Source organism: Odontesthes bonariensis, chromosome 4 (assembly GCF_027942865.1).
Source record: "Odontesthes bonariensis isolate fOdoBon6 chromosome 4, fOdoBon6.hap1, whole genome shotgun sequence".
Taxonomy (NCBI): domain Eukaryota; kingdom Metazoa; phylum Chordata; class Actinopteri; order Atheriniformes; family Atherinopsidae; genus Odontesthes; species Odontesthes bonariensis.
The window spans coordinates 22292867-22308453 of record NC_134509.1 but is presented as its reverse complement, the minus strand read 5'-3'; the positions used below and the strand labels follow the sequence as shown (position 1 = coordinate 22308453).

The window sequence follows — 15587 nt, the reverse complement described above, 5'->3', positions numbered from 1 at the left end:
TCAATCTTTATATCATTTATTACACTTGTAGTGCAAGTTGTTTTATTTAAGTAAATGGGTTTAGTCATATTAATATTTCCAATGTGTTCTATCTATTCAACACTAACCAGATAGCAGTGATGAACAAATACAAAACAACCTGTTTAATCTAACAATAATGATTTTTAAAAAATATCACGTAATCAAGAAAACAAATTAGTTTGACATAATCCAACATATGAATACATTCTGCAAACTGTACAGTGTTAAAATCATCAGAGACAGAGTTGTTTCTACAACATTTACAGATATTTATGAAAATCTCTGAGCTTAAAGCAACCTGCATCATCTGCGTGTGCTCCGCCATCAGCTGTCTGCCAAATTTGATTTTCAAAATATTACTCATCACAAAATAGTGCATCTCAGGCTTCAGTTGTGTTTTTGCGTCTAATTTTGCTATTAATTCCAGTTCCAAAAAAGAAATCCCAAATATGTCTTTTTGTAATATCCTTACAGTAGATGGTTTTTATTGGAACTCTGCCAAAACTTTACTCCTCTTCGCGCAGCAAAGCTATATCTCACAGATCCAGTTTTGCACGATGGTACAGCTCTCATCATTCCAGTCGCCGCTCCCTTTGGAACGGTGCCAGAACTCCACACAGTCCTGGTCCCTCCCATGATGGCTGTTGGGCTGACCTTTAGCCCAGAATCTGAAGAGAAAAGCACAGTCCTCATGATCAGAAGAAAATACTGTTCATCTCTTTGGTGTAATCAATATTGCAGATTTTTGTCATAAGGAGAGACATGTGTTTAGCTTCCTACGTTAAGGTCAGTGGTGTCCCATCCACCCATCTCCATCGCCCTTCTATTCCTCCATCAGTCAGCCCAATCCAGACTTCTTTGTCACTGCTGTACAAGCTGTTGATGAAGGTCTATGAGGAAAGAGAGATATGAGTTATTGGAGTGTTTTTTTTTCTCTACACAAGGTTTAAATTGAAATAAGTGATTCTCATAAAGCAGGAGAACTGTACGTGGTGAAAATATTTTCAGGTAGCAGTTTGTCTCTTTAGTTTAGTTTAGTTTGTAATGGAACTATGGAACGGCAGTTATGACATTTTGCATTTCTTGGATTAAAGTTTCCTGAACCATAATGCCAGATGTTCGACAAACCAACCCTCCAACTTCTTAATGTGATTATGGCTCTTAAGCTATCGTGGGAACACAACAACCTGCTTATTTTTTAGTACGAGCTACCATATACCTGCTTATTTTTTAGTAGGACCGACTATATACCTGCTTATTTTTTAGTACGAGCTACTATATACCTGCTTATTTTTTAGTAGGACCGACTATATACCTGCTTATTTTTTAGTAGGACCGACTATATACCTGCTTATTTTTTAGTACGACCGACTATATACCTGCTTATTTTTTAGTACGACCTACTATATCCCTGCTTATTTTTTAGCAGGACCTACTATATGTCTGCTTATTTTTTAGTAGGACCGACTGTATACCTGCTTATCTTTTAGTAGGATCGTCTGTATACCCTTTAGCCTCCAGAAAACATGCCCCAACAGCTCTAATATGTGTTTTAAATGTACATAGTACATAGACATATTCATCCATATGTTTTGGTCATGTCATTAAATGCGGAAGAAAGCAAGTTCGCACTGTGATTCAAGCGGTTACTTGGAAACTGTTTGCTATGTCTCCTCCACTTTATCAATTTAACCACCCTCTTAAATCAGCACCCCTTCCACCAGAGAAACTTACCCATGAACTCAATCACAAAACGGGCCAACTCTAAACACCAATACATCTATTCTTGGAGACACTTTTTTTATTATTTGACTTTGTTTAATGACCTGTTTATGGAAATGTTATAATATGTGTAGAATTTGTGTATTATGTGCACACAACGTAAAGTTTTACCTTATATTCATCTTTTGTACTACAACAGATGTGTTTTTTTTTTTTTTTTTTTTTCCTTATCTAAATCTGCTCATCTCTTCTCTCTTTGCTTGTTTAAAGTTTGAAAGATTCCGTTAATTTAATGGTTGAATATATAAGCAGGGAGGAAATATTCGTGCAAGTGGACTCAAATTGTTCATTTCTTTCACCCAGCTTAAATTTTAGTGTAATGTAATTTGGTTTCTGTAGCACCTGCAACATAATTATGTATTTTGAAAATGGGGAGGGACTCACCCTCTTAGTCAAAAAATAGAGTTTTTATTGTGCTATCTGTTGAAAGAGGGTATATGAAAAGTCAAGCCTTGATGTTTTCTAACCTTGACCAAGTGGTTTGTTATTCTTAAACCCAACCAGGTGGTTTAGTGGACAAAAATCTATTCCAACAGTGACTGAAACTAAACATAAGTGTATAATTCCACTACCCAACCAATCAAGCCCCTGTATAAGGACTTTGTTTGTCATAAAACACCTCCAGTATGAGTTTCACAAAAATCAGATCAATAGAAATGCTAACAAACTTCTATGAGACTGTGTTAGATGAACGCACCATTTCCTCCTCACTGTTTATGACAGCAAGGTCTGCTCCTTTGCCTTGACAGAATTCTCTGCTCAGGTTCCAGGTTTTCTTCATCAAAGAGGTAAAATAGCAGCTGTTTTCAAACTTCTTCCAGCCAACAGGACACTTCTTTTCTGCAATTGGAAGATATTTGTGGGTCAGTGATCACACACTGAAACAAAACCCATTCGTAGTTTTCCATGATTAGAGAGAATTGGATTTGTTTTTTTGTGGATGCTACACATACATGTGCAAACTTTAACAAACAGGAAACATTTTGCAGCATGTCTTTCTGTCTGTTTTTCTTTGCCTACCTTGAATCGTTGCATTCAGTCTGTTAACTCTCTCCAGCAGCTGGTCTCTCTCAGCAGTCAGGTTGTCGGTTTTTGTTTTCCACAGATCTCTCTCACCTGTTACATTCTTGAAATTGCTTTCCAACTCGTTTTTTTCCTTAATGATTGCCGCGTATGAAGCCTGCAACTCATTTTGTGCTTTTTTAAGTATGTTACAAGTGGCCTGCAGAGTGTCAATCTCAATGGTCAGGTTTTGGTGGCTGCTTGCTAACTTGTCTTTCTCACTGGCTGAGAAGTTGTACCTGTCCTGTAAATGCTCTACTTTCATAACCAAAGCATTGTAACTCATCTGCAGCTGCTCTCTTGATCTGGTAACATTGTTGTACTTGTTCTGTAGATTGTCCCTGTCTTTGGTCACAGAGTCACAACTGGCCTGTAACTCTTGTCTGCGTTTCACAGTTGCATCATATTGTGTCTTTAAGCTGTTTTGAGCTGTAGTCAAGCTATCTTTATCTTTTTGCAGCTGGGCTTTCGTGACTTTAAGTTGTTCTAACTCTTTGCTTAAAGCTGCGCTACTGGTCTGTGACTGGCTTTGGCTAAGTTTAATTTTGTTTATTTCTTGGGTCAGTAAATCGCTGTTGGTCTGTATTTGGCTATTCCTCCTCACTAAGTAATCTGAGCGTTCCTGCAATTGATTGCGGTTGACTTCGATAGTTTTTTTCTCATTTTCCACTGTTTTCAGCTGTTGTTGAAGCTTCTCTTTGTCCGTACTCAGGGTTTTTAGGTTTGTCTGACGATCATGCTCTACGTTTTGGTCTGCCCAGAGGAGAGAAAATATGAATCAGCAATTTTATCTTGACACCAGACAATGTGAACACTTGACAGAGAAAAAACAGAAAGGTAGACTCACAGTGGACACTCTGGCCTATGACCCCAGCCAACAGAAGAACACACAGCAGCCCGAGGCAAATTGTAGCAATCTTGAACGGGCTGTTTCTCAACACATATGCTGAATGGAAGCAAGCAAAGTGGAAGTAGAAACTCAGAATTGATGAAGTGATCCAAGGAACTTGTGGTTTTACTGCTAAGTGTTGCAAAATATCTATACAAATTGTTCATTTCAAGCTAACACTAAAATAAATATAAATCTGATTATACTGAAGAAAAACAGCCTACACACACAAGTAGCATATGTTAACACATAATCTATATAGTGATTTGCTACATTAACCACGTATCAATATTACAGTCTTGTGTTTTTACAGAATTAACTATAATCATTTCTTATGACTGCGATTTATTGGGCAGCACAGCAAGCTGTAAACATAATATGTGGTTCATTGAAGAAAATACATTTTGAGTTACAATAAAAGCAATATCAAGTCATGTTTTGGGTGATGGGACTAATTTAAGTCCAAAGTCATCATGTTAATATGAGTTTTCATCCATTGTTGTGGGAAATTAATCAGAGTTTAATCAGAGAAATTCTGCGGCTGGAGAACATTAAAATGTTTTATTCATAAAGACATAGTGTCGGTAGAGTCTCAGCAGTGCTCCATGTCTAAGTCAAATGCATCATGACGGCAACATGACTTATTCAAAAAGACTTAGCTGCATTTAGCATTTATTGTAATATTTTCACTGAATGACATTTGGCTGAATTTCTACGTCAAAACTGGAAAATTGCAGGATGACAACACAAAAAAATTGTGTGTAACAACATTGTTTGCCAAGATCATTGCACAGATTGTCTGTGTTAAGTTTACAGCCAGTCGATCTGCCTCTAAGACCCATTTACTTAAATACTTTATGTTTCTGTCAGATATCACACATACTGTACCACCCAGTCTCAAAAAGAAGTGTAAGAGCTACGTGTGCCACAGCACAAAGCGTAGCAGTTTTACAATAAAGGCTCAAAAGTTGTACAATGGCTATGTTTACCATGTTTTCCACATGCATGTGTTTCTCACAACCACCACAGACTGAATTTCTTTTAAAAGTTAATTATTTCAATGAGCAGATGTGCCACGGAGTCATTTTTGGCAGGAGGACAGTATCCGGACATCACAGGATCCACCCACAATCCTCATTTCTATACTTTGCTGTCACAGATGAACCGTTAAGGTTGTTAGTTAAAAACACAAAATACAGTTTTTGGACTTACAAGTTCGACTATTTGAGCTCATGTGGAGACTCACCTTCACAGAAAACAACAGCCTAGAGATTTGTTGGTATTTCAGAATTTAATACGACTGAAGATGTGGACAAAAGCACCTCTTACATGTTTCTTTTGAGAGTGGAATGTACTGCATGGCGAATGGCTTTGGAGAGAATCAGTTCTTAACTCTAGAGAATGGAGGACAATAATAACTATTTCCTACTTCTGTTGATGAAAGAAGAGTTACTTGAAATAAAGCTTATTTCTTTACCTGAATGGCGTAGTTGGCTGCCATCTGGAAAAAACTGCTTGTAGCCAATCTTACTTTCTTCAAGGTCCATGTTTGTCAGTGTGGAGGCACGGTACTCGACAGTCATCTTTGCATCTGCCTTGGAGGCTCGAGTCTAATCAGAAAAAAGAATGTGACAGCTTTAGTGTCTGAAATAGCATCAGCAGCGTTACTACAACAAGATAGAGGGATTGAAAGAGTGGGTCCTTGAGATATTACATGTATGTAATACATACTATATGAGTGGAAAATGAATCTTTAAGCACTTACCTCTCTTTGCAGAGATGGTGACAAACACAGTGGAAGAAGTAGGCTTATGAAGAAGCTTGTTTTCAGCACCTAAGGTTGAAGCTAAATGTATCTCTTATAATTTTCACATATGCTTTATGAAATGAAGTTTGATACATCCTCTTTTGCTTGCGGCCTGTTGGGCAGAAACTGAGGTGGGAGGAGCGAAAGCCTTTCTCATTTTACCAGGTCAAGAGTAAATCAAGGAAATAATGTCAAAGGCTGAATTTTAACTTAAAATTGTGATGTTCTGTGACGGGTGTCCCAAGAACCCAAGAATTTTGAACAACTGTTGGACGTGAAGAAGTTAAAGATTAATATAACTGATTAATCAACAGTTCAGCAAAGTCATCAAAAACTGGAGTATGATGATTCAGCCTCCTGAGAAGTTAGTCACAAGGAGTTCGGCCGATAGCAACATATTCAAAGGAAAGTTTCACCAGAATCAGATTTTGCTGTAAAGAGGTAGTGCACAAACTAAGTTTGACTCAGAGATAATCTGGAGCTAAATAAATGTAAAACATATCAGCAAGATTCGCACTTGATAATCAAATTGTGAAGAATTTGTTTGAGCAATAAACGGGTGTTTACAAGAGTTACGTTTGTGCATGAAAAGCATGTTATGGCAGCTTTTTTTTCCTTCAACGAATGAACCTCAGTCTGACTTTGCCACCATGTGCTGATGTGAAAACTTCACTCTCAGCGTTTTTGATTTTGTGAAATCTGTTCTTCCTCATTTCTATTTAGTTTGGTTCATGTTGAGAAACTTCTTTAACTCTGGGTAAACAAAACCAAAACTAATCCATCTTTTGCACTAACTTTTTTATTTTGTTGTTGTATAGTTATATCTCCAAGCACACAAAAGTTATCAGAACAACAAGATTTCATTCAGATTTCACTTTTGTTTAGTTTTTGTGCTTCAACAAGCATTACGGATTACTGGGTTGTTATGGAAAGCAACAGATATGGTGTCAAACAGGAGACACAGTCACTTTGTGGGGTTTTTGGAACGCAGCAGCAGTGGAAAAGGTGCAGAAAAGCATGAATAGATGTGACACCTACATGCAGAGCATTGTGGGGTTCAGCATATTTCCCAAAGAATCTTCTTGGCGATTGAACAGCAGCTATCTTACTGAAGGATGACAGCTCGACCTACTGACTATCGCACTACCAGCCATATAATCGGCATAAATTAATCATATTAATTTGTTTGGGATACTCCAAAATCATTTGACTACTCTATGCTCCCTTGTTACACTGTGTAGATATCCTCTTCTTATCCCCAGCAGATCTGTGAATCATTAACATTAACACCACAGTTTTAGTTTCTTTGGGGAAAATATAGGACATTTCTTCACATGTGTTATAGGGGTTCCAATCTGACAATATAAGAAGTAAAAAAATACTTCTACCTGGACTTGAGCTACTGAACACAAATCTTCCAGGACTATCATTGATTGCATGTACATGTCATGTATACATGGTAAGGGTCTGCTGGGGAAGTCCTGGGCATCTGAGACTGTCTAAAGTAGAGCTTTTTTTATTGATATGTTTGCCTTTGGCCTAATTTAAATCTGCTCATTTTGCCACACCAAAGAAATATGGTGCATCTGGAAGTTGTGAAATATGTTAAGAGTGCAGTTTTGATATTACACAATGATGTCGTGGGACGGCATTATTTCTGTAAATGAAGCATTTCCATCCTTTACAGTTCCTGAAGTAGTTAATTGTAAAAAGATCATCATGACAATGCTTTTCTACTCGTCTTCCAAAAAAAAAAAAAAAACACTGAACAACCCCTTGTGTAAAAATCTGTCCACACTAACCAGCAGAACCATAAGTTAAGTACATTTAGACTATCCCACAGTCTTGGATCCACAGACTATATTTAAATGATGCACATGAGCATGTGCACCCACCCATTTGTTTGGGGATTAATGTCTGGAAGTCGCTTTTTTGTCACCACACATGGAGAGAGGGAGCACTGTTTTATAAGCTTATTGCTAGCTAGCTGTATTTCGTGTTAACTGTCATATAAAGTTAACTTTTGTCCCCCTTCTCCGTTTAAATAATTCAGAAGAAACTACATTAACTGTCTAGTTGTATTGTACACCTTTTAATTAAACCTCAAGACTATAAAGAGCATTAACCATATTAACTTCCACCCCAAAAACATATGACAACAGAAGGGATTAGGTTTGAATCCTTTTTGGAACAACTTTTTTTTACTTAGTCGATCCAATATTTATTTTCTTAAAGTCTTTAAAAAATGCTGTCATTTGACATTAGTCCTAGGAAGCTAAATGACTTTGTTTAGATTTAGATAAAGTTTATGAGACCCTTCACAATATTAACAATCATCTAAGTGGGAAGAAATATCTGGAGAAAACCTACAGGTTGAATGATCCAATTCCATGCAGAGAAACCTGAGTCGAGATCCAAAGCAGAAACCCTCTGGGTCTGGATTACTACTGCTAAACACTGCAACATCATGGCCCCCAAACAAAAAGTAGAAACCTAGAAAGTCATTTGTATTTATACACTTATTCTTTTAAGGTAAAGTCATTCTCACTGATACTTTGGATCTCTTTATGGAGTAGAAACCACAATACTAGAAACATATCTATGACACTGTAGCACAGATAATGGGGTGAGACATGTTTTACAGCTGACAAAGTCTAATGGATGGAGAATAAGATTGAGAGAAAACACAGCAAACAGGGCTGCAAAAAACCGCTACACCCTTCTGTTATCTCACCCAAGCAGCTGTGTTGTCAAAATCAGTTAAAATGTCAAAACAGCCCGAATGAGAAACAGAACACACTGACATGACACTGTGGAGCAAACACGAATAGATTGAGATGATTCTGTTTATTCACACGCTGAAGGAGGGAAGGATGAACGCATCACAAAGAGGACTTTGACACCTATGAAAATGGTGGCAATATCTACAAAAGTATAGACATAAAGATACAGCCTGATCTTATGATGGAATGTGAACCAGCTACACTGGTCCACAGTGCACAATAAAGGCTAAAACAGTTGTGCAAACAGGCTTCTACACTGTCCTTACTCTGTTCCCTGTTATTGTTGTCTTGCATTTTGATTTGTCAGCCTGTCGAAGACATATGTCTGCCTACATGTTCATACAGGAAGACATCCACTTCCCACTTGCTAGAGTTTACTTGGCTACAAACACAGAAAGGAAGTTAGAAGGGATGTTGAAAGATGATCATCGATCGCCCTTTGTGACACCAAACACCCTCAATCAAGAGATTTCTATTTTAAGACTCATCCTGCACACATTTTTCCACAATTATTGCACTTTTTTACTTCCCTCTCACTTGCATATCTTTATTTTTTTTACTGAACTCTCAACCCCGAATTGTTAATGAATTGTTAATGCCTAACCCCATTTGGTTAGATCTACATCGTACAAAATATACAGTTAGACAGTTTTAGACTAATTTTATCATTCAAGCCTCACGATCCCCATCATGTCACTTAAATGCTGCCCATAAGGAAATAAAAACAGCCAGTGAAATGTTTCCATGTCATAATTTATAACCATTGAGAAATGTTTAGAAAAAGTGGGAAAATGTTATGTATTATGTATGTTATGTACACCTGTTCTGGGGAGACTAGGTTGAAAGATATCAAGACAAAACTAAGTTATTAAGGATATTTGAACCTTTTTTAACCTACAGAAATTCTACAATAAAGCATTCCAAGCCACAAATTATAACCATTATAATATAAAGCTAATACAGCAGCAGACATAAATGCAGATGTCAAATTTAACTTTCGGAGACAAGACGTATGATGTATATGTGTGTACAATTTTATTGTGTTATACACAGTATATGTATATGTGCATACATATGTTATAAATACAATTTGGGGCATAATATGACATCAAAAAATGGATAGGCTAGCTTAAATCTAGATTTGATATGATTAAAATAGAAAATCAGTAGATAAAAGGTCTCTTTCTCTCTCGAGACAGACATAAAATATCTTTCTTTCACATGATTTTTCAGAGCTAATTCTTACCCATATCATCATATAGCACCACAATGGACAAGGTGACATCAAAAAGGTATTTGATATATACTTATTCTGCTTCTTCTTCTACAGGTTTACTTAATTTTAGCAGACGGAAAGTACTTGATGAAGGTAAAGTTGAATTAGTTGAGGTAAACCACCAGGCAAAATCAGCCATACTCCACTTAAACCAACAGGTTTTGGGCAACTGGTTTAAATAAGTCATTAAAACCTTTTTAGTGAGCATTTGAAGAGTTGACCATCGATGTTGCTTTTTATGATTACAATATTCTCAAAAATTGTATTCAGGTTAGTCGTCTGTTCTGTTTCTGAAGTCAGCGTTGTCCATTTGATGTGATTTTGCTGTTTCGAACAGTGAGACTGTAGTGATGATGCCTCACACGGTAGAAAATCTGTTCCAGTAGGGACTGTCTCGCACCAGGTATGACGTACCCATTGGTGACCCCAATACAGTGGAAACCAAGGCGCTGGTAGAGCTGATGTGCAGCTTGTGTGTAAGCTGTGGTTCCCAAGACAACAGAGGAGTATCTGTGAGCAGCAGCAAACTCCAAAACCTTCTTTCCCATTGCAACACCAACTCCAGAACGCCGATATCGCTGGTCAACACACATCCGCTGCAGCTCAACAACATCCGCTGACTGGCCGGCGGCTGCTACAACACCCACCACTTTACCCTGCATCACTGCTACCCACAGACAGGAACCTTAGTTGGAGGGAAGCGCACAAGGCAATCACAAAAAACACAAATCATGAAATAGCAGAAGTTAAACAAGTCTCCTCTTAATATTCCAGCAGTAAGTGTCCCATAGAAGACAAAATTACTGCAGAAACGTACAATCCATTTCTGAATTCATTATGGAAATTCTGCGTGCTTTTTTAAAAAAATTAATTCTAGAGTCTGTTGGAGGATTTCTACGGATTTCTTCATTTGATAGAACAACAGACTCTAGAAAACAAAACAGTTCACTAAAGGATTTCTTGAAAGACAGAATTTCCTTCTTTGTTGTTTTGCAAAACTTCAGCAACATTAAAATCAACCACATAGTGTTATAATAGGATATGATGCAAAGGTTTGCAGCTTTCACTAACCAAGAACAGTATGTGCAAATCTGAGACAATACTCTCCCTGTGCATTACACTGACTGTTGGTTTCAGAGGGCCATTCACTGTGGTGCTATGCATCAGAAAATAAGAGGAACCATAGTTTTAGTACTTTGGTGCATCAGTTAGATCAGGTATGTCCAAAGTCGGTCCTCAAGGGCGCCTCTCCTGCAGGTTTTAGATGTTTCCCTGCTTCAACAACCTGATTCAGATGAAATGGATCTCTTCAAAAGATTGTTAAGTTCTGCACAAGCCTTCTAATGATGCATTCATCTGAATCAGGTGTGTTGAAGCAGGGAAACATCTAAAACCTGCAGGACAGCGGCCCTCGGGGATCGGATGTGGACATCCCTGAGTTAGACGTTTTACTTTGTATACCTGGAGATTTCATGTAATACCCCTCGATGTCTCCCATGTCTCTGCTCATAGCTTGCTTCAGATAGCCACGGATCACACGTCTGCTGTAGAAGTAGCGCATACACACCACAATTGCTGGTAGGAGTCCTATCACCCACCAACACATGGTGATGACAAAACAAATAACTGCCAAACAAAAGATATGGTAAGTTGGTCGAAAAAGTTGTAAAAACAACTTCTTTACAGTGGCAGCACAAGAATAAGACACAATGTGAAAGACCTGTAAGCAAAACATAAAATAAGCTAAAAAATACACTTAAAGAAAAAAAAATGCCTGTGTTTGTTCTTATCTACCGTAGACTCAGGTCTAAACAGTCGCAGCAACCCTGTGCTGGAAAATTACCACTTAAACTTTTCCAACTTGCAAAAGTCACAGAGGTAACATTTTAAATGTATCTCACCTGTCATAGCGGCATAAAGCAGGAAACTCTCAGGGTGAAATTTCAAACCTTTAAAGGCAGTGTCCTGTACCATCTCCATCAGGCCTTCATAAAAAATCCGCTGGACTTCTGGTTCGTCTGCAGGCTCAAATTCCCGTACCAATATACTCTGTCCATTTTGAGCTTTTACTCCTTTGTTACCGTTCAATCTTGATGCTTTAAGCCTCATATTAATCTTAAGAGATTCTGAATACAGCTTGCAGAGGATGTTTGGCAACTGCTTTCAGCAGTAATGTTGTGCAAGAGTTTTAATACATCACATCTGTTTTAAGGTAGTATGGTGGGGCTACGTCAGTGCCCCTGTTAAAAGTGTAAGAGTGTTTATCAGTGAGGCACCCGGCAGATAATAATCCTGCAGTTGTTTTAAGACGACTATACACCCTCTTATCTATAACAGGCCCAGAGAAAAAACACATCAGTGTGAGTCAAACTATTCAGTAAGAAAGAAACTGCCCCTTCATTAACCAGCCACCTAAAGACCAGAGGTTGGCAAAAGCAACATCTAGAATAAGCTACATTTAATATAAATTAAAGGCAGCCCAATTTGTTGGGCTTCTCTTTCAACTTTAGCTACAAATTTAATTTATCTGAAAATATAAGAGGAGTCTATAAGAGTCTTGGCATGCCGAGACAAAACACCTATGGCTTCCTATCAGGAAGAGAAGCAACTAATTACAAGTTTCAAGAAACTTTACACGGGAGGGTCAAGATTTTACAATATTAAAGAGATAAACATAACAAATCTTTGAGAAATCACTCAACAGTTCATTCTGGACAGAAAAACTCCAATTTGATAAATAAAAACTCTCTGAACAGCAAGCTTAGAGGATGGTCATGAATTGCTTGTTGGACTTTTATTGTGGAGTTTGTTTTAGTTTGAGCAATAAATTTACTTACTCATCAACTACAACAGGTTCGTGGACTATTTTCACCATTTTAAATGTCCATCCATCCATCCATTTTCTATACCCGCTTAATCCGTCGGTTGGGTTGCGGGGGGTGCTGGAGCCTATCCCGGCGGTCATCGGGCCATTTTAAACGTGATTCTAAAATGTATATAGAACAACTGGATAGGCTTTAGTCACAAAAGTGCACACAAATACTATCTATGTATCAGTAGGAAACAGTTTTCTATTATTGCTTGAAAATTTTGAAAAGTTTTGCCATTTTACCTTGAATTATCACATCGGTTGCACATCTGTCAAATAGTAATAAAATACTGACACACATCGTGTCATCCCCAAATAGTGAGAATAAAACATTCAGTCTAAGTGGTGGTCATGTATACTAAATACTGGAAACACCTTTGCCAATCAATCAATCAATCAATCAATCAATCAATCAATCAATCATCAGTTAAAGAAGAAGTAACACAGCAACTAAAAATAAAAACACAGAAAGGAAAAACTCTACAGTCGTAATATTAGACTGCGACACAGGGTATCCAATGGACAAAGGTTTAAAGCCATATGAATTTTTAGGATGTTATAACTGACAACACAATGAAGAATTTACATTTTAGAAGCATATGATTAGTTTTTTCCTCTCTGTGCATCGTTAGCAGCAGGGTGAGAGTGAGTGCATTAAAGAACACACACAAACACCAACTGTTGCTATGTTGGCTTAAGGCTTACGAATGAGCTGCAGTGGAGACTGTGTATGCATAAGCACTACAAAGGGATGTAGCGATTGTAATTCAGTCATTATTGGAATTTATATCGAATTAGAATAGACTCTAAGAGCAGAAGGCGAGGGGCTGGGAGGAGGCAAGACAACTGGTGGGTAATGAGTCACTTCAGGTCCGAAAATTCTCGAAAGGTCTGTTGAGATTATAAAGAATCACTGCACATAAGACCAGATCAAACATGCCAAAAATGACATGACTGGAGGATCAGTTGGACTCTATATTTAACAGCGATGACGCGTTTGGTTGTGATGCATGAAGTGATACACATGCTGGTGTGGAGGAGAGCAGGAATCAAAAGTTTAACGAAAGTAGAAGGCAATAATAATTGAAAAACTGCGAAAACACAGTGACAACCCTCTTCAAGGGTCTTTACGTGAGACTTCGAGGGATGGAGCCCATTAATTCACAAAGACATTAGAGGACGCTTTTCTGTCTTTTGCATGCAAATAAGTAACAGCGCTGACTTATGAAAGAAAACTTAATCACATCTCAAGCAGAAATGCATTTTGACGTGCACAACTAATGAATACGAGTATAGATTTCTCAGAAATGTTAAACTAAAAGTCACTAATGAGGCAGAAACCCTGCTCAATGATACAGGATCACAAATACACCCACATACTCTATCTCCATCACTTATTCCCTTTTTTTTCAGAGGTGCGTATACATACTCCTGTAGGAACTCACGTTGCCTCCCACTCACAAACATTTGCTTTTCCAGTCAGTTTATTTATTTATTTATTTTTGTCCATTATAGTTCTTTCGTTAAATTTGATGTTATACAATGTAGAATTTACACAAATATGTAAAAGTCCATTTGTGTGACACTGTCAGGAAATCTAGTGTAGACAATAACAACTAAACCATATCTGCCCCCCTCCCCCCAGTCTAAAGGGCTGAATATTCTTGATGCATTGTTTTTTACACAAGCAAATTGTGATGTCAGAACAGCATGGTAATGGTAATTTATTTAGTTTACTGATGTTTATTATTATTACTATTATTATTATTTACCCTACTCTTCATACTGTAGATTTGTATATAGCTAATGTTTATTTCTCTGATGTTTATTCTATACTGTAGATTTGTTTATAGCTGATGTTTACTCTCTATTTTTATTGTATTCTATTTACTTGTTTTTCTGTACGCTGTTGCAACACAATAATTACCCAAATTGGGATGAATAAAGTATTTATCTATCTATCTATCTATCTATCTATCTATCTAATGGAACTCAATGCATGCTGGACTCACTGCATTCTTCATCCTACACAGTAGGTGATGCTACTGAGAAAATGCTGCAAGCAGGAAAAATTTGTTGTTGTTGTTGCTTATATTGTTGATAATATTCACAAAATTTTGCCTCCATGGATGGCGAACAAAGCCTCAAAGTAGCTTGCCAGCTGCCCAGACTTGTTACCCTGATGAGCAGCTGAAATCAATGTGGCATTAATCAAGCAAGAACAGGAAAACATTTCACTTTCAAACTTCAGAAATATTCTAGGTGTCCTTAGTCTCTGAATACTTGCAGAGATTTGTAGAAAGAAGGGTTGATGCAACACAGTGCAAACGTGCTTCTGTCTCAGCTCTTCTGAAACATGTTCCAGACGTCAAATTCAAAATTAGCATATGTTGTCAAAGAACAATAAAAACGTCCCTGTCTTTAGTTAGAAAAGAAAATAGGCTGGATAACCGCCTCCACTTCAGTGACGACATATCCAAAGCCTTTACAGACAGTAATATGTTCTATTGACAGGTGAGGTCATTCTAGTCTCTTTCCTAATTGGGTATTTCAGGGCGAAGCTTCAATATTTCAGATGAAGCCTTAATGGAAATAAGTGCTATTACATCTGGAACTTCCTGTCAGTCACTTGTTGCATCATATTTGAGTGTTTGCCAGGAAAAAATCTGCTGCTTTCATCATTTGTGCCTGTTAATTTCAAGGTCAGACTGAGTTATTACTTGACAGAGCTCAGATAGCTTACTGTCAGCCTGTGATGTCACTTAAGCCTCTGACTGATTTGAAACACTTTGATCATCCAAATCTTGTGATCCCCTCACACACGTGGATAGTCTTTCATATTTTCGTTATCCCTATACAGTGGTGGCATGACTGATAGCTTGTTTTCAACCTAATTTAGCTGGTGACTCAGTAAACTCAAAAGACACCCACAGCTAAGGACATTATGGGAGACGCATTTTCTTTTAGCGGTAAAATATGAAGCATGCAAACAGTGTGCTGCCATAAAACCCTCCCACAGAGGAAATCCTATATAATTTACTGGGACAAAACATGACTCGGCAGCCCACACCAGAAAGAGAAAACGTTAGTTTTAAAAG

General features: G+C 37.6%; 2 protein-coding genes across 2 annotated transcripts; both read right to left on the bottom strand.

Moving 5' to 3' along the window:
- Positions 1–5620, bottom strand: LOC142379339 (uncharacterized). Its single transcript, XM_075464482.1, has 7 exons — positions 5520–5620; positions 5232–5364; positions 3713–3811; positions 2824–3618; positions 2501–2643; positions 802–911; positions 1–689 (listed from the first exon to the last, which is right to left on the bottom strand). The coding sequence occupies exons 2-7, from the start codon at positions 5335–5337 to the stop codon at positions 551–553; spliced, it is 1392 nt and encodes a 463-aa protein (XP_075320597.1). The 5' UTR covers positions 5338–5364; positions 5520–5620; the 3' UTR covers positions 1–550.
- A 4296-nt stretch (positions 5621–9916) lies between these two features.
- Positions 9917–11729, bottom strand: LOC142378153 (N-acetylaspartate synthetase-like). Its single transcript, XM_075462382.1, has 3 exons — positions 11522–11729; positions 11082–11246; positions 9917–10305 (listed from the first exon to the last, which is right to left on the bottom strand). Exons 1-3 carry the CDS (start codon positions 11727–11729, stop codon positions 9917–9919), a joined length of 762 nt encoding a protein of 253 aa, XP_075318497.1.
- Between the last annotated feature and the right edge of the window lie 3858 nt (positions 11730–15587).